The 18,724-nt window shown below is 44.6% G+C and overlaps 1 protein-coding gene across 1 annotated transcript; it reads left to right on the top strand.

The window, feature by feature from the left end:
* The first annotated feature begins 7,531 nt into the window (after positions 1 to 7,531).
* Positions 7,532 to 17,838, top strand: SSTR3 (somatostatin receptor 3). Its single transcript, XM_081879511.1, has 3 exons — positions 7,532 to 8,030; positions 8,140 to 8,204; positions 15,416 to 17,838. Exon 3 carries the CDS (start codon positions 15,462 to 15,464, stop codon positions 16,689 to 16,691), a length of 1,230 nt encoding a protein of 409 aa, XP_081735637.1. The 5' UTR covers positions 7,532 to 8,030; positions 8,140 to 8,204; positions 15,416 to 15,461; the 3' UTR covers positions 16,692 to 17,838.
* The last annotated feature ends 886 nt before the right edge of the window (positions 17,839 to 18,724 follow it).

The raw sequence follows: 18,724 nt of genomic DNA, 5'->3' as shown, positions 1-18,724 counted from the left end.
TTTATTTGTAAAATAAAATAAAATAGTGCATCATGAAACTTTGGTTTCCTAGGTGCTCACAATGTAAATTAGCAGCAACAGAAATGCATCTCAAAAATAGAAAGCGAAGTGAAAATAGCAGCAGCAAATCCAATTTTTAAAAGCAGCAAAAACAAAAATGAATTCCTATGATCATTGTTTATATGTTCTCCCCCAACAACAAACTTTTCTGTGTACTATAACATAGTAATGTGACATATACCTGGGTGTGAGAATGGACAGTGAGAGGACATGCCATTAAAGGAGGGACCACAACCCAAAAGGCCTTGTGCCTGCTTCCTACACACCTAACTTCAGAAAACAGGAGCTTCCTTAGCAGGGCTTCATAAGAAGTTCTTAATAATTGGATCAGTGGTCCTTCAGGTCCCTGGCCACCAATGTTATAGGGCTTTATAGGTCTGCCCCAGCACTTTAAATTGTGCCCAGAAGTAAAGTGGTAGCATTGAGTGAAGATCTTCCAAGAATGATAATGAATATTGTCTACCAACAGTCCTGTTACAGTGACTTGGCAATTTACATTTGTTAAGCAGATTATAGGCTAATAGCCCAGGATGTTTTCCTCAGAAGGAGCTTATGATTAGGAAGAAGTTGGAAATCTTTCAATGGGAGAGGCCACCAGAACCTGGAAACTGACCCCAGGGAGGTACCTGCAGTTTTGAACTGTGACTTGGCTGAAAAATTGCATTGAAAGCATTGCTAATATTAAGAATTTGTCCTCCATTTTAGCAGTGGTTTCGATGCAAGGTTCACTCCGCCAGCCCATCAGCAGATGAGCAGGGCAGAGTGTGCTTTGTTCCAGCAGATGAATGATTGGGAGCTGGCTTTAAAATCCAAATTGTTCCTTTGCAGCCACATCAGTACCTGCCCCACACCATATGTCACATGATGACAGGTGTGGGGGAAGAGGGTGTGGTTCAAGGGAAATGGCCTGGTGGGCCAAATTCAGCCTGGAGACTGGAGACTTCCCAACCCTGCTTTTTACAAATTTGTAGGGTGGCCACAACTGGGAAACTGGTTGTCGTCCTCTAAATAAATAAATAAATAAATAAATGGCTATTGTAGAAGGTAAAAAGTTTCACAAAGGGGAAACCAAAACAATCAAGGGGATGGAGCAACTCCTTCCAATGAAAAGTTACATGAGGTGCTTTTTAGTTTAGAAAAAAGGCAAGACAGGGGTGATCCATTTTATGTTGTATTCTATTGTATTATTTTTTTCTGTTCTTTCTTCTTTTGTGTTTTTTTTCCCTCTTTGCTTCTGTTTTTGCTTCTTTTAAAAGTAATAAATATTTTTTTAAAAAAAAAAAAAAGACAGGGGTGATCCATCCATTTATTCAATGTATCATTCTTCATCTGTAGATCTCAGTCAGGGCAGTTCACAACATGATGATACGATCAAAGCGTATACATTTATGCATAGAATGGAGAAAATACATAATTTTTAAGCCCCAGGGTTCTCCAGTGAAGTTGAATATTAGTAGTTATGGGACAAACAAGAAGAATTACTTCTTCACACATAATTAAACTACGAAACTTCCTCTCGCAAGAAGTGGTGATGGCCACCAACTTGGATGGCTTTAAAATGTGATTAGACAAATTAATGGAGGATAAAGCTATCAATGGGTGCTGTTAGTCATGAATCATAATAGCCGTTCTCTCCAGTATCGGAGGCAATAGGCCTCCAAATACCAGCTGCTTGGGAGCAACAGTGGTAGAATATTATTGCTCATGGATTCTGCTTATGGGCTTCCTACAGGCCTCTGGCTGGTCACTATGAGAGCAGTAGGCTGTACCAGATAGTTATAGACTGTTTATTTATATGCTACATTTTCCACAGATACAGTTGTGCTCAAAGCACAATAGTGCAATAACCATGGCATGGAATAAAAATTGCAATCCCTAACAATCCAGCAGTTCACTGGTGGATGCAAGTCAAAACTGCAAGCAAAATGCTTACTGGTAAGTCAATTAGCAATATCCCAAAGGAGCCCCAAAGCTGATGACGTTAGCAAAGGGATCAGCAGTGTTGTGCCAACAGGTGGACATGCACCCGCAGAGACCTTCCCTGGCAGCCATAGGATCCTTTCCCCAGCCCCTCCCCCAGCTGAAAGGAGTCTTGAAAGAAGCATTTCATTTCATTTATATCAAGGACTTGATTTGAGAATAGGCTTCTAAGCGGTTTACGAAATATAAAGGACCTGTTACACACAGGGACGGAGGAAGGGGGTGCGGGCTGCCCAGGGTGTCACCACTGAGGGGGGTGACAAAATGCCAGGCGGCACTCACTGCGGGGCCTGCAGCATGCCCGAAACAGTCCATCTGCTGCCTCCCACTGCCTCCCACCCCCCCACCCCCCGCTGTAGGGCGGCTGAGTGGGAGGAATCAGGAAGACTCTGGAGGCCCCGTGGTGCACCCTGCCCCTATGGGCAGCTTGCCCTGCCCCTGGGCGCACCACCCCAGGCAACCAAGTGGCTTCATCCACCACTGGTTACACAAACATTAAAATGTAACTATCCATAATGAGTCTGCACAACAAAACCATCCCATCAGAACATCAAACTATGAGCATCCATAATTAAGACCCACAATGAGACAATCTCCTTGAAACATTAAAACATAAACACCCAGAATTAAAATATGAAATACAGCAATCCCACACAGCAATTGCACAATAGGTTGTGGTGTGAGCTTGCTTGCCATGTGTGTGTGTGAGTGTGTGCGTGTGCAAGTTTCTCCAGTTTGTGAAGGAGTTTGCAGGTCTCAAAAGATTGAGCCCCTACATTAGCACCTGCTAGATCAGGGTCATTGGCCCATTTAGTCTAGCATCCTGTTGCCAAGCTGGCCCACCAGTGGGAAATCCTCACGCAGGACCCGAACACAACAGCAGTCTCCCCTCCTGCAGTCCCCAGCAAGTGGCATTGAGAAGCATTATTGCCTCTGACTGTGGAGGCGGAATGATGGCTAGTAGCAATGGATAGCCTTATCCTCCCCAAATCGTCTATTCCTCTTTTATTTTATTTTATTTATTTTTTTAATAATATTTATTAAGGGTTTAAGGATTACAAAAAGGAAAAAAGGAAAAAACAAAGTTTAACAAAACAAAACAATACAATACATTACAATAAAAAACAAGGAAAAAAACAGAAAACACTACTTATCTTAACAAAACAAAAAAACAAACAGAAACAATTAAAAAACACACACAATGAATATTCCCATAACTTATCTTTCATTTACTTGTTTCATTGACCTCCTCACACCTCCCTTTTTTGTATTCTAGTTCAGTTAGCTATTTCAGCAAATCCTTTCCATCTTTCTCAGTTTTTGCCCTATAATTTGTCTTAACACAATCTAACCTTTCTTTTCCCCCTTTGGCCAATTAATCTATTTTTACTTAATCCTTTATAACATTTCTGCTAAAGCCATATAACTTCATTCCAACATCCTTCTAACATTCATTAATTTTACAATGTTTCTGTAAATAATCTTTAAATTTCTTCCAATCTTCTTCCACCGACTCTTCTCCCTTTTCTCGGATTCTGCCAGTCATTTCTGCCAGTTCCATGTAGTCCATCAACTTCATCTGCCATTCTTCCCGGGTGGGTAGATATTGTGTCTTCCAGTGCTTTGCGATAAGTATTCTTGCTGCTGTTGTAGCATACATAAAGAAAGTTCTGTCCTCCTTTGGCACCAATTGGCTGACCATGCCCAGGAGAAAGGCCTCTGGTTTCTTCAGAAAGGTATATTTGAATACCTTTTTCATTTCATTATAGATCATCTCCCAGAAAGTCTTAATCCTTGGGCATGTCCACCAAAGGTGAAAGAATGTACCTTCAGTCTCATTACATTTCCAACATTTATTTATCGGGCAAATGGTAAATTTTTGCAAGCTTGACTGGTGTCATGTACCACCTGTAGATCATTTTCATTATATTCTCTCTTAAGGCATTACATGCCGTAAACTTCATACCTGTGGTCCATAGCTGTTCCCAGTCAGCCATCATAATGTTATATCCAACATCTTGTGCCCATTTAATCATGGCTGATTTCACCGTTTCATCCTGAGTGTTCCATTTCAACAGCAAGTTATACATTCTTGACAAGTTCTTAATTTTAGGATCTAACAGTTCTGTTTCCAGTTTTGATTTTTCCACCTGGAAACCTTTTTTTTTGTCGAAATTATATGCCTCCATTATTTGGTAATAATGGAGCCAGTCTCGCACTCTATTTTTTAATTTTTCAAAACTCTGTAGTTTTAATCTATCTCCCTCTTGTTCCAAAATTTCCCAATATTTCGGCCATTTGGCCTCCATATTGAGCTTTTTCTGAGCCTTCACTTCCATTGGTGACAACCACCTTGGGGTTTTATTTTCTAGCAAGTCCTTATATCTTATCCAAACATTAAACAGTGCTTTTCTGAGAATATGGTTTTTAAACGCTTTATGTGCTTTGACCTTATCATACCACAGATATGCATGCCAACCGAATACATTGTTAAATCCTTCTAAGTCCAACACATCAGTATTTTCAAGAAGCAGCCATTCTCTCAGCCAGCAAAAAGTGGCTGATTCATAATAAAGTTTAAGGTCTGGCAGGGCAAATCCACCTCTTTCTTTAGCATCAGTTAATATCTTAAATTTTATTCGAGGCTTCTTGCCCTGCCAGACAAATCTATCGTCTATTCCTCTTTTAAAGCCATCCAAGCTGGTGGCCACCACTGCCATTTGTGGGAGCGAGTTCCATTGTTTAACTAGGTGCTGCATGAAGAAGTGCTTTTATCTGTTCTGACTCTATCTGAGAGCCAGTGTGGTATTGTGGTCAAGAGCAGTGGACTCGTAATCTGGTGAACCAGGTTCACTTCCCTTCTCCACCACATGCAGCTGCTGGGTGAGCTTGGGCTAGTCACACTTCTCTGAAGTCTCTCAGCCCCACTCACCTCACAGAGTGTTTGTTGTGGGGGAGGAAGAGAAAGGAGAATGGTAGCCGCTTTGAGACTCCTTAAGGGGAGTGAAAGGTGGGATATCAAGTCCAAACTCTTTCCAACATTCTGTTTCATTGGATCTCCATGACCTCTACCCACTTTCTCCATGCCATGGTTGCCTTTTCTCTAAAAAGTTCCAAATGCTACAACCTTTGCTCACAGGGAAGTCTCACCTCCCTATCTCCCCAAATTTCTCTCCCTCTCTCGTCCCGATTGCAATATCTGAACAACCTGGTTGCCATTTTTAAGTCCCAGTCTGCAAACACCCCAAATCTCCAGCGATCTCTCATCCTTTGCACCCAGCTTTCGCTGCCAAGCCCAGCTGGTGCTGCATCCAGAAGCTGGGAATCTCTAACAATATAAATTGGCAAAATTTACGGCTGCATTCTGAACTAATGGCAGTTTGGGGACAGTCATCAAAGACAGCGCTGTGTGCTACCTAAAGCAGCTCTTGACCCATTACATTTCATTCCTGTGATTTTCCGTCTCTCAGTGGGGAAAGGAATGGCATAATCCTCTCCAGCTTGTTAAGAATATGAGACATTGTTAGTTTTACCCAACTAACAAAGTGCTATTGCAAAAGTATTGAGATGTGATGGCAATGGAGGCCAGACAAGAAGAAAGCAGAAAATGTACTATTCACATGGAACTGCACCCCCAGCCAGGCATCTGAACTTGGCCCTCAAAATTCCACTTAGAAGGGCGAGAAGAGGCAGCTTAATAGGCTCCTAGCGGCTAAGTGATGGGGGAATGTGTCTCATAATTGCACTCAGCAAGCTCACTTGAGCGAAAGAGGCAGGGAAGGGATCAGGAGGACACCTTCAGAGTGCGGAAGAGGAAAAGGACAGGAGAGGGGGTAGAAAAAATGTGAGAACAAGAGAAAGGTATATAAAATTGTGCAGAAGTTTCTGAAGCAGAATGTTGGAAGATTCAGGACCGACAAGAGAAAGTGCTTCTTCACATCGCTATGAAATAAGTTAAACTATGAAAAAGGTGGTGGCAGCCACCAATGGCTCTTCGTCTGGAATGGGTCACCTGTGAATGGTGTGGATGCAGGATTTTAACACAACACAAGTTCACCAGTGGAATTCGCTGCCAGAAGATGTTTTGAGGACTGTTCCACTGGCTTTCAAGGCAGATTAGGTAGATTTGCAGAACAGATTTAACAATTGCTGTTAGCCACATCAAAGCAACATTGATGTTGAGCAACAGTTGACGAGATGAAGAAACTAAGATTTGGGATGGCCATCACCTCCATGCTGTTCTTGTGAATTTCCAGAGGCATCTGGCTGGTCTATGCTACAGAATGCTGGACAAGATGGAACTTGGTCTGATCAAGCAAGGCAATAAAAGTACAGTGGTACCTCGGGTTAAGTACTTAATTCATTCCGGAGGTCCATTCTTAACCTGAAACTGTTCTTAACCTGAAGCACCACTTTAGCTAATTGGGCCTCCTCCTGCTGCTGCCGCACTGCCGGAGCACGATTTCTGTTCTCATCCTGAAGCAAAGTTCTTAACCCGAGGTACTATTTCTGGGTTAGCGGAGTCTGTAACCTGAAGTGTATGTAACCTGAAGCGTATGTAACCCGAGGTACCACTGTATATCCTTACGGAATGAAAAGGTCTGGGGAGCATCTCAAAAATAAAATGTATATTAATTCTAGCCATATATTTTTAATTTTTAAAATCTTATTATGAAGATCGACATAGCATCTGTTTTGCATGCAGAAGGTCCCTGGCATCTTGAGGTAAGACTGGGGGAGAACTTTTCCTGAAGCAGCCACTGCTAGCCAGTGTAGACATTATCAAGCTTGATGGCTCAGTGTAAGGCAGATTCATCTCTGGGCAGTTAGCTCAGCTGGTTAAAGTGTGGTGCTGATAATGCCATGGTCATGGGTTCAAACCCCATATGGGCCAGCTGCATATACCTGCACAGCAGGGAGTTGGACCGGATGATATTCAGGGTCCCTTATGACTCTACAATTCTATGATTCTACTTCAAGCAAGTAACAAGTTTCTAAGGTGAAAATTTCAGTCACAGATGCCAAAAAATGCAAAGGGTTTAAATTTAAGTGCCCCTTGTAGAAATGGCCCCGGGCTCAGCCATTCATAAACAAGTTACATAACACCAAATTATTAAAAGCCAAGCTTCACTTCTGAATTAACAAGCATGGGAAGATGGTTTATGGAGGCAGCGATGTCGGAGCAGGTGAACATCTCTACCAGCCAAAAAAAAGTCTGCAAAACTTCAAAGAAGCCAGAGAGAGGGAGAATGATGGGATGTGTATGAAATCCTGCATTTCTATGAATGCTCAGCTCTGCCTCCCTTTCGACTACACTCCAGGAGCCTGCGAAATCTTTTCTCCCCACATCTCTCTCTCTCTCTCTCTCTCTTTCCCCTCTTTCATTCCTGCGCTTACTCTCCTCTGTCACCATCTGTCACAACTGCGTTCTCACACCCCCTCATTTTCCCCTTTTTTCTCCCCTCTCATTTTCTCCCTCCTTCCCTCCCTCCCTCCCTCCCTCCCTCTCTCTCCCCTTATGCTCTTTCTCTCCATCATAATCACTATGTCACTCCCCCTCATTCCTTCCTCATTCTCTCTCTCTCTCAATCTCTCTCTCTCAACCATTCTCTCAATCTCTCTCTCTTCCTCTCTCATCCTCGCCCCACACCTCCTCCCCTGTCGCTCCCCTCGGAACCTCTTCCGATTGGCTGGTGGCACCGTTCCCGGGAGTAATTGACACACCGCTTGATCTACCTAACCCTGCGAGAGACAACAAGCGCCCCCCCCCCACTTCAGCAGAAGGAGAGCTGGCGGGGCGGGGGGACCGTCCGGCTGAGCTCCACTCAGCAAACGCTGCAAGACTGACTGCCTTCTTACCTGCAGCAGCCCTGGAGAGACCAGGTGCAAAAGTAACAGCAGCAGCGGCAGGGAAGCAGATGTAGGAGCGCAGGGGCCTGGGCAGGGATGCCACCTCTAGACCAGAAGCAGAAGGAAGGGGAGATAATCAGGTATCTCAAAGGAAGTGGGGGGAGGGGAGAGATGTTAAAAAGCATTACGGATTCTGGATTTATACCAACTTGGGAATTGAAATATTTTTTGTCTTTTCCCCTCCCCAAGAGGAATTAACAAGAATACTAAACATCGTCCTGGAGAGTGAAGGCAGATATCCATTCTTTTGATACGTGAGTATTGGGCAAACTTGCCTCCTGCTTCTGCTTATATTCCCGCAAATTCTGTTGCATGCAAAAGTTTTCTTTAGACACCTGTATCATTGAAGCTCCCTGCTGTGTTGCACCCCTCCCCCTCCCCCAGATCTCCAGGGGATATGCAGGTTTTAAAAAACATTTGTCTGTTGAGTCCAAGTAGGAAGGGAAAACAAGCGACAGGGTCTAACAGGCTGGACGGCAGAGCTGCTTATCTTCAGATTCACTGGCTCGTGTTCTCCTGCTGGGTCTGTCCAGGGCACCCACCTGTTGTCTTCCATTTCACACTTTGGTTGCCGTTTGCAATCTGCAACTATTTGCTCCAGAACAAACTTTTGTGGAGTTGTTGCAGAGTAATTGGGATGAAGATTGCAGTCTTGGGTTGTAAATCTTTTGGAGCAGAAAGAGACAAGCTGTACTAAGTAGTATGACATGGGTTTGCTTGGGACTGGGGCTCCTTGACACTCCTGTAAACATTAAGAGGGAAATGTGCAACAAGTAGTACACACACACACACACACACACAATCACACACACATGGAATTCTGGATGTGGTAATGATAGCATGCAGGTTTGAACTATGGGTCATTTTAGATGGGGTTCTCATAAGTAAAGTTTCTACATCTGCAGGCACATGAGACTCTTTTTGAAATCTTTGGTTCTGTTTTTGCCATGTTGGTTTTTAAAAATAACCCAAACTGATTACTAGGCAGGTAGAAGTCTTTGTGATCCCCTCTCCCTTCCTCGGTGCAAGACAATTTTGAACAAACCTATTTCTCCATATAAGTAAAAGTCAACACAGTCTCCTTTCAGGAGAGATGGCATTCTTACTTGCAGGATCCTGTCCTGTCCTCCTATCCTCTTTGTTGCTAGATTGACAAAATGATAAAGAGAGCTTTCATTTCTGAAAGGCTGATTGACATATTGAACCGATGCACAAAATGGAGCCCAATAACTGAACATGTGGGGAATTTATGAATGTGCATATCTGAAGCAACTATTGCCAAAACAAGACTGGGGTTCTTTTGGATTAGACACTGCACATATGTAATTTACTGTCCCAAAGACCTTACAGAATAAAGATGAGTCTGGACTAGTGAGTTAACACACATATCTCATCGGCATCATTTTGGAATTTTCATCGGCTGACTTTTTTTGCACAATAAAATGCACAGTCATTACTAATTCCTGAATTGGGATCCAAATGTCTTTCCTTGAGGCTGTGCTTCTGTTTGTAGGATCTTGCCTTTTCCTAGCACCCAAACAATAGTATTTTTTCTGAGGGGGTAACTTCAACTCCCTCCCCCAGTTTAGTCCAATCTATTCCAGTTGGGGGGGCTGTCTAGAGTAATGGCTTTGTGAGGATCACCCACCAGTGATGGAGCATTACCATGCCACCAAGGAGTGGAGAGACCCAGCCCTCATCTTCCTCATCTTCTCACCACGTTGTTAGCTTGCAATTCCTAAACACAGATGCATTTGTGGGTTTATTTGTTTATTTAAGTGCCATATTGCTGGACCACTCATCCAAGGTTGGCTTCACACTTCCACATCATGTCAGGGACACTTATCTGAAACACTTAAAACAAGTTATTCACACCGTGTTGAACCAAAGTTGGGACTCAAGCTGTGAGCAAATGGCCTCTGGAAATTCTGCACCAAATTTGTGGTAAGAGAAGCTGGGAAAGACAGGCCATTTCACAAAATTTCTCCATATGGGAGGATGGGGGAGATAAATTATCCAACAGTTCCCCAGGGATGGGGCAGTAGAACAGCTTTGTTCTCCCCTGCCCCCTGCTTGGTTTCCCTCCCCACCTGGCCACCATTTTGCATCTTCCTCAATGCCCCAGACCTGGCATCATTCCAGAGTGCTGTGCCAGATTGCGGGGATGGCAGCTCCCACAAAAAGGCTAAACTAAAACTAAAATTTCTGAATGGTGGCAAATATTCTGGAAAAATTCTGCAAAGTGGCCCTTTGGGGTTAAGAGAGAGGAAATATCAGAAATTTATCGAAAGAAATGTATTTGGTGAACCTTTCGTTCACCTCTAGCTGGCGAATTCGTTTAGCCTTGTTTCTTTGTTTTTGTATTACTTTTTTTAAAAAATGGTTAAAAGACCATGAAATATCAGGGTGAGCTTTCCGTCCACATTATTCTTCACCTACTTCCTTGCTTTAGCTTTTCACACAGCACCCCCATTCCCAGCTGGACTTCCAGGGCTGTTTCTGGAACTCCTGAAAGTCTCTTTAGGCATGTGCTCCTAGATCTGCATGTTCCAGCCCAAGATCCACCCCTGGAAATCTGGTTTCATTATCTGCATTTAAGGGTCATCCCCACTTCTGTGACTGTGGGACTGCTCTCATAGCTAGAAAGGTCTCCTTTCTCATGTTTCACCAGTAGCTACCTCCAGTTCAGCTGGTATAGAGAAGGGCAAGTAATTTCCCTCCTTCAATTCAGTGTATGAAGAGCCCTGCTAAATCAGAACAATCTCCCGTCCAATTACCGTTCTCACAGTGGCCAACCACATACTTCCTGGGAAACCCAAAAGCAGACCTGAGCGCAGTAGCATTTTCTTGCTCATGGTCCCCAGCAACTGAAATTCATATGCAGACTCTCTCTAATACTGGAGGTGGTATAGATTCATCCTGGCTAGTAGCCATTGATAGCATTATTGCCAGTGCCCCCCCTCCAGAAAAATAGGTGCCGGTACTCATCACCATGAAGTTGTTGCAGTAAGTGCCACACTTTTTAACAACAAAAAAGAGAGGTGCCGGTACCGTGTACTCTTTTAGCACCCCCTCAAAAAAGCACTGATTATTGCCCACTAATTTGACTTTTCAATTTTTAAAACTGCCCATGTCGGCAGCCATCACTACATCTTAAAGTAGCAAGTACTATAGTGGATGTCAGGAGCCAGAGGCATGCAAGACAGGGGTCAGCGATAAGAAACACAGTGTCAGACTCTTTATTCTGAGAAACCCAAATAGCTCAGACCTAGCGATACCAATAATAATAATAATAATAATAATAATAATAATAATAATAATATATTTATACCCCGCCCATCTGGTTGGGTTTCCCCAGCCACTCTGGGCAGCTCCCAACAGAATATTAAAAACACAACAGAATTAAAAACACAATAAAACATCAAACATTAAAAACTTCCCTGAACAGGGCTACCTTCAGATGTCTTCTAAAAGTCAGGTAGTTGTTGTTCTCTTTGACATCTGGTGGGAGGGAGTTCCACAGGGTGGGCACTACTGCCGAGAAGGCCCCCTGCCTGGTTCCTTGTAACCTCACTTCTCTCAGTGAGGGAACTGCCAGAAGGCCCTCAGAGGTGGACCTCAGTGTCTGGGCTGAACAATGGGGTTGGAGATGCTCCTTCAGGTATACTGGGCCGAGGCCGTTTAGGGCTTTAAAGGTCAGCACCAACACTTTGAATTGTGCTCAGAAATGTACTGGAAGCCAATGAAGGTCTTTCAGGATTGATGTTATATGGTCTCAGTGGCCACTCTTCCCAGTAGGGCGTGCCGCATTTGTAGGGACTGAAGGTCCTCATCTTTCCACCCAAATTGGCACCCTTGTGAAGACCACTTTGCCCCTGGCCCTGCCCACCACTGAAATGTAGCCCACCCAGAACGGAATGTGGCTCTTGGCCTGGAAAAAAACTTTTCTCCAATTTCTGGTCTATGTTAAAGCAGCTCCCTCACTTTCCATTCCAAATTTGCCCAATTTTCATTCCCATTATAACTCATGACAGAATGCTATTCTGGAGCTTTATATGCAGATGTGGCATCAAATGAAGGCAAAAGGAAACCTAGTGAAGATGTAAAGGGGTAACCAGGACCACAAGGCATCTTGTTTTGCCCAAGCTAATTCTCACCTCTGCAGTGAAGCTCTCTGCCCACCCCAGGCCGTCTCATGGCAACAGCTTTGGCTTCCCATCCTCTGGCACTACCCATGCCTGCAAGAATAATACGTCTTTGGTTGGGTGAAAACAGCAGAAAGAAAATAATCATAAGGATAACAAGGGGAATTAGAAGCAGAAAAGAGCTCATTAGTCCTCCCTCTCATTAAACAATGAGTTCTGGGCTTTGTCTAACATAGTATCAAGAGACTGACGACGGGACTTCATTGGAAAATTAGTGATTTCACTGTGTATTACAATCATTTATTCAAATGACCTGGGAGGTGTAATCAGGCGTCTGGGGAAGGTGGCAGAGCCCTTAATGGAGGGTGAAACTGACACAGGAGTACTTGAGAGCCCTGTGGCAAATTCAGATAATAATAAGGGGTTTTGAATACCCAAAGTTTGAATAATGAAGGGTCTCATAAAGGGTCTCTGGTACAGGGAAGTATTATATTTCTGGATTCTCAGCTTTACTTGATTCAATTTATTCTCTCAAAACAATTCATCTCCTGGATCTACAGCACTTCCATCCAAGTAATATAATTGTAGAAATTCAGGCAGAAGGCCTGGTGGTTTGTTTCAATGGAGCACTGGATGCAGAAATGTCATCAAGGACATAAGGATGATATGTCAACACATTTAGAGGAGGGATTGGCGCTTATTAACAGGATGTTTGAGGAAGGTTCCCTGTTTCTAGGACTGGCTCTACCATTAGGCAGAATGGGAAAGCAGCTGGTTTTGAGTGACATGAAAGCATAGCAAATGGTTAGTTGATTTATTATTGTAGTACTTTTGCAGCAAAGGGATGGTAGAGGCACTTGTGGAATTTTCTGTCTTAGGTACCCAAATATCTTGACCAGCTTTGGGTAAAATACACCTTGACTTTGGAGGCAGCAAAATGTATTGGGTTGCCTCTACCCATTGTTGAATCCCAGAAACCAAGACTTACCGGTAAGTTTGGAGCAAGAACTCTTTGGGGAGAAAACCCCAGCAGAAATTTAACATTGCAATACAAGCATCTTCAGGATTTTCTGTAAGCATATGAGTGCCATTTTTCATGCAAAAGCCTGATAGGTCTATCAGCTGCTGTCCTTCCCCTTTTCCTCTCATGGAGACAAAGATTTTCCAAGGGTTCAGCAAGAAACATGGTTGATGCTCCTCTACATAGAAACAACCACCGCTTTCTAAAGTTGACAAAAGTTTTAAATGAGGCCTGAGGACAACTGCATAGTGGACAACTATAGTCTACCTATAGATGTTCCTTGGATGATTACAGTGCAACAGATAACTTAGCTTAACAGGGGCCTTTATTGTATGATATAGTGAGCATAATGATTAATCCAGCCATGTGCCAGGGTGTCATAGTAACAGGCTAAAAGGTGCAGGTTAAATGACCTAGCAATAGATTGTTCAGTGAGAGTACAGTAACAGCAAATGCATGTCCAGCTGAAAGGGCTTCCTCCATTCAGAGACCAGTTCTTCAAGATCTCCTCCTCAAGGTATTTGCAGCTTTGGATTTGGGTTCACATTTTCAGTAAGAATCTTTGACAAGTCAAGTATGGAGTTCTTTCCCCAGGGAGGTTCATATCACTCCTTCATTATACGTCTTTAGTCGCCAGGTGAAAATGTTCCTCTTCACCCAGACCTTGGGCTGATTAATATTCTACAGCCTTTTAGATACGTTTTTAGACAGGGGGGTTATTTTTTTCATTTTGTTTTTGTTCTATGTATTTGTGCTTTTATCCTGTATTTGTTTCTTGTGGACTACCCTGAGATCTTCAGGTGAAGGGCAGTGTATAAATTTAATTTAATTGAATAATAATAATAATTAGTATTTTTAAAATTAACTGAAGCTAAATATGCATTTGAGTCTGAGCCGTTTGCGTGGCAATACCCGCCCCCTCCCACAGATGAGGTAAATAAAGACAACGGACACCAGAATTAAGGTTAATGGGCGAAAAATGGCCACAACTTTATTGATTACAGGTAAGAGTGGTATTGGCTTTAGGCATTGGCCCTAACAGACTATCCGGTCTAACCGGGAAGGGTTAAGCACCAACAGGGGGAGCCCCCGAGATGCACATCCCTAGGCGCTCCCCAAGGGGTTACCGCTCGGGAGCGCGCTTTAGGCCCTAGCCTCCATAGGTTTCAGACAAGGCGACGCCCCCCGGAGTCCTTTAACGAACTACCCTTCAAGATTTGGGGGAGGTGATGGCGTTCCTCCCCCCCCCCCCCGACTTCAACCCCCCCCCTCCTTAGGTCGGGAGTGGCTTTGTAGAATGCACCATTTTATATACAATATGGGTCTCAGTAACTTAATCTGACCAATTCATCAGATTTTAGATCTTTCCCATTTTCTATAACTGTCCAATGGCCCAATCATTCCTAAGAACCAACTTTTCCCTTGTGACACAGTGAAGATGGAGATGGTCTCACTTTTCTGAGCAGCCTTATGTTCACTGCATGCTTCCATTTCCTTTCCCATCCTTGGAAATTTCCCTGCTAGTTTTAGTTCTCAGCCATGCCATGACTGGAGAACTGGGGGCACAAGCTAGCAGCCCCTGGGCCAAATCTCTTCCCTCCTGCCATTGTCACCCTTTGAGGCAATGCAGAAATGGGAAGAAGTACTGGGGCACTGGTACTTGGCAGCAGGCCACTTGAGGCCATAGTGCAACTGCTTAACACTAGTCTCCAGCAAAACTATTTGTTTTATTCATTTATCTCATAAAATTTATATGCTGCTAGATTGAAAAAACACAACACAGAAAACAAACCCTCAATGCCCCCCCCCTTGGGTGATAGCTTTGGTTTGTTTGCACAAATCTTTTTTAAAGGGTTTATGTTTGAAGGCAGAATTTTCTTTAAAATATTATTTTTATTGGTTTAGGCGATATAGATCTAAACACTGAAAGACAAAGCTTTGGCATGCACTCAGATAGGAGGCATTTGAGTCCCTCGTAAGACATTTTAGGCATGATCCAGCCAAAGTTGAGTCTATGTAAGCAGCAGAAAACTGAAAGATAGAAGTTTACAGTCTGCTGACAATCAAAATCAATGGGGACTTCTTTGTGCACCTTTCTGTACAAGAGGAGCATGAGCCACTCAGCTGTAAAATCTGGAATCTCCATTAACTTCTGTGCTCCTCTTCATGCTCCAGCAAAATGAATGGAGCTTGTAAAGTGGACTTTCCCCCCATTTCTCTCTCTGGTGCTACCTTTAGTTTGCTATAAGATGCATTATAAGCTCTCTCTCCCCCCCCTCCCTGTTCTTCCCAAATGCAGACCACTTCCGATTGATCCAGTGGGATAATCACCTCACTCTTCTGCCATGGACAATTTCAACTTCACCACCACACTGGCTTCCTGGGAAGAGAATTCAACAGCCAGCTGGGCAGCCCCTGTTTCTGGGAACCTATCCCAAGCTTCCAGGCTTGGCCTGGATGTCAGCGGTGTCCTCATCCCTCTGGTTTACCTCATCGTCTGCGTGGTGGGACTAGCCGGAAACTCCCTGGTCATCTATGTGGTTTTGTGCCATTCCGTGAGCGAATCGGTGACCAACGTCTACATCTTCAACTTGGCGCTGGCCGATGAGCTCTTCATGTTCGGCCTGCCCTTCTTGGCTGCACAAAATGCCTTGTCCTATTGGCCTTTCGGTTCCTTCATGTGCCGGCTAGTGATGGCCGTGGATGCTATAAACCAGTTCACTAGTATTTTCTGCCTGACCGTGATGAGTGTGGACCGCTACCTGGCGGTAGTGCACCCAGTGAAATCATCAAAATGGCGGACGGCACGTGTGGCCAAGGCAGTCAGTGCCACTGTTTGGGTGCTCTCTTCTGTGGTGGTGCTGCCTGTGGTTGTGTTTTCAGATGTCCCCCCAGGCATGAGCACATGCCACATCCAGTGGCCTGAGCCGGCTTCAGTCTGGAAAGCAGGTTTCATTGTCTACACAGCCACTCTTGGCTTCTTTGGGCCTCTGCTGGTCATCTGCTTATGTTACCTGCTTATTGTTGTCAAGGTTCGGTCGTCAGGCAGAAAGGTGAGAGCGCTGACAGCCAAGCGCAAGCGCTCTGAGCGGAGAGTCACGCGCATGGTGGTTGCCGTTGTCGCAGTCTTTGTCCTCTGCTGGCTACCTTTCTATGTGCTCAACATCATCAACGTCATCTGGACTTTGCCCGAGGAGCCATCTCTCTTTGGCATCTACTTCCTTGTTGTGGTCTTGCCCTATGCTAACAGCTGTGCCAACCCCATAATCTATGGCTTCCTCTCGTACCGCTTCAAGCAGGGTTTCCGCAGGGCTCTCCTCAGACCCTCCCGCCGAGTGCAGAACCAAGAAATCGCAGCAGCAGCAACCACGGGTGGTAAGATGGAGGAAGAGGAAGAGGAAGACGATGAAATGGAGGCAGAAGCAAGTGAGGTCAGCAAGATTGCCCAAAACGGCAATGGCATGCAAGAGTGCGCCCCCATCAGTGGGGCAGGGGGGAGCAGTGAACAGAAGCCACTGCCAGAGGAGCCTGGGATCTCTGAGAAGCCTAGTGTTATGAACATTAGCTACTTATAGTGACTCTTCTTCTCTCTGAAACATCCAGGCAGTGACTCATTTGGAATAACAAATGGAAGGATCATTCATAATGCAAGGGATTCCTAAAAAACAGAAAACCTGAGAAGGATGTGGACAGATAAATATCCACTTTCAAACAGTAAAGCAAGGCCTAACAACCAGAGTGATGGGTAGAGCAAAGGCTTCTGGGATTTAGTTTGGAAGAAGTGTATTTCCTTGGCTGACATGACTAGTTATTAGAGTAACTCTAATAGTCATCTGGTCAGCTGAGTAAGGTCAAGAGAGTCTGTGTCCTCTCCAACAACTTACAGATGAAAACAGGGATTCTCATGTTTATGATTCTCAGACCAAGGATTTCTGCCAAGAAGCAATCCCACCTCCATCCATGCATTATTGCACATTGCTGAAGCCGTTCTGTGCTAATATACCCTGCATTAATAACTTGGCCCACCATAACAATTTACTTAAAATAGGACTTTAATCTCACCCCAACTCTGATTGGACTTCTTGGAGCAGGAGCAGCCAACCTGCTGCCCTACAGATGTGGCTGGATCCCAACTCCCATCAGCTCCAGCCAGCATGGACAATGATCAGGAATCATGGGAGTTGTAGTCCAGTGACCTCTGGAGGACACCACATTGGCTATCCTGGCCTAGAGAACAGCTATGACTCAACCCCATTTGGTAATGTTTATTACTGTTCCAATTCAATGGACATGGGAAAGCGGAAAGAAAAGAAACTTATGCACATGGGAAATGGGAGAAAAAGGAATATCTGGGGAAGGGCCTTAGCATTTGATTTTCATACAGAAGGTCCCGGGTTCAGTTTGCAGCATCTTCCATGCAGGGCTGGGAATGTCCCATGCCTGAAACCCTGGGGAGCTGCTGGCAATCAGGGCAGGTACTGACTGAGATGGACCTCATGGTCTGACTCAGTATAAGGCACCTTCCCATGTGCTCCCACTAACAAAATGATGGGAGCGGGTGGCACTGTGGTCTAAACCACTGAGCCTCTTGTGCCTGCTGATCGAAAGGTTGGCAGTTCAAATCCACACAACGGGGTGAGCTCCCATTGCTCTGTCCCAGCTCCTGCCAACCTAGCAGTTCAAAAGCACACCAGTGCAAGTAGATAAATAGGTAGCGCTGCGGCGGGAAGTTAAACGTCCCAGAAATAGGCAGTATACCTGAAAAACAAAGTCTGTTGGACAAAAATGTAGGACAAGACTTAAGTCTTTGGAGAGTCAGTGGAATATAGTGGCCAAGAAGTGCAGTGTGATTGTATGCCTATTTACTGAGAAGTACACCCGACTATATTCAATGGAGCTTACTCTCAAGGGAGTATTCATAGGATTATAGCCTGAGTTATGGACCAGGAAGTCCCTGATTGAAATCTCATTTCCTCTCTGCTAGCATTGTCCCCATACCACTGACTGGAACACTGAGAACAGTCTCGGCACCCCATTCTGCCACACGGGTATCCTAACCTACCTTCCAAGGTTGTTGTAAGGATTTCTGACTGAAGGAACCAGAGGTGCCGGCTTCTGAAGGAGAATGGCAGGTCTGACGTTGAATGTGGTGGTGGCAGCACAGCTTCAATGGCTCCTCCTCCTTGACGGCCGCTTCAACCCTCCTTCCCATCTACCAGAGGAGGAGGAGAAGGAGCCAGCCTCTGAAGCTGTGCCCTGCTTGGCTCTGCGCTTGACCTCCTCCACTGCTTTTGAACATGGGGGGAGGCCCTGGCCCCCCCAAAAAAAATATTGGGGGGAGGGCTCGGTCCCTATGGGATGGCACCCCTGTAAGGAATGTATGTGAAGTGCAATGAATGCTCTGAAATGCTCTCTTTAAAAAAAAAAAAAGACTAGAATTGTGATTATTCTCACTGCAGCTTTGCTCTGTAACATATGGAGAGGTTATTAAGCACAGCCTTCCGTTCAGTGGAAGGGGTCTTGTTTGTGATGTGCCCTTGTGGGTGAGCAGGGAAGGTGGTAGGAAAAAGAGTTTGTTTTTATGAAATGCTGCCACTTATACCCACCC

This window comes from Podarcis erhardii (assembly GCF_964252035.2).
Source record: "Podarcis erhardii genome assembly, chromosome: 10".
NCBI classification, from domain to species: Eukaryota; Metazoa; Chordata; class Lepidosauria; order Squamata; family Lacertidae; genus Podarcis; species Podarcis erhardii.
The sequence above is the reverse complement of the archived record's forward strand: the minus strand, read 5'-3'. Positions and strand labels throughout refer to the sequence as shown.

Excerpts from the sequence above, each read along its gene's own strand:
- SSTR3 (XM_081879511.1), top strand. The coding sequence starts at position 15,462 with ATGGACAATTTCAACTTCACCACCACACTGGCTTCCTGGGAAGAGAAT.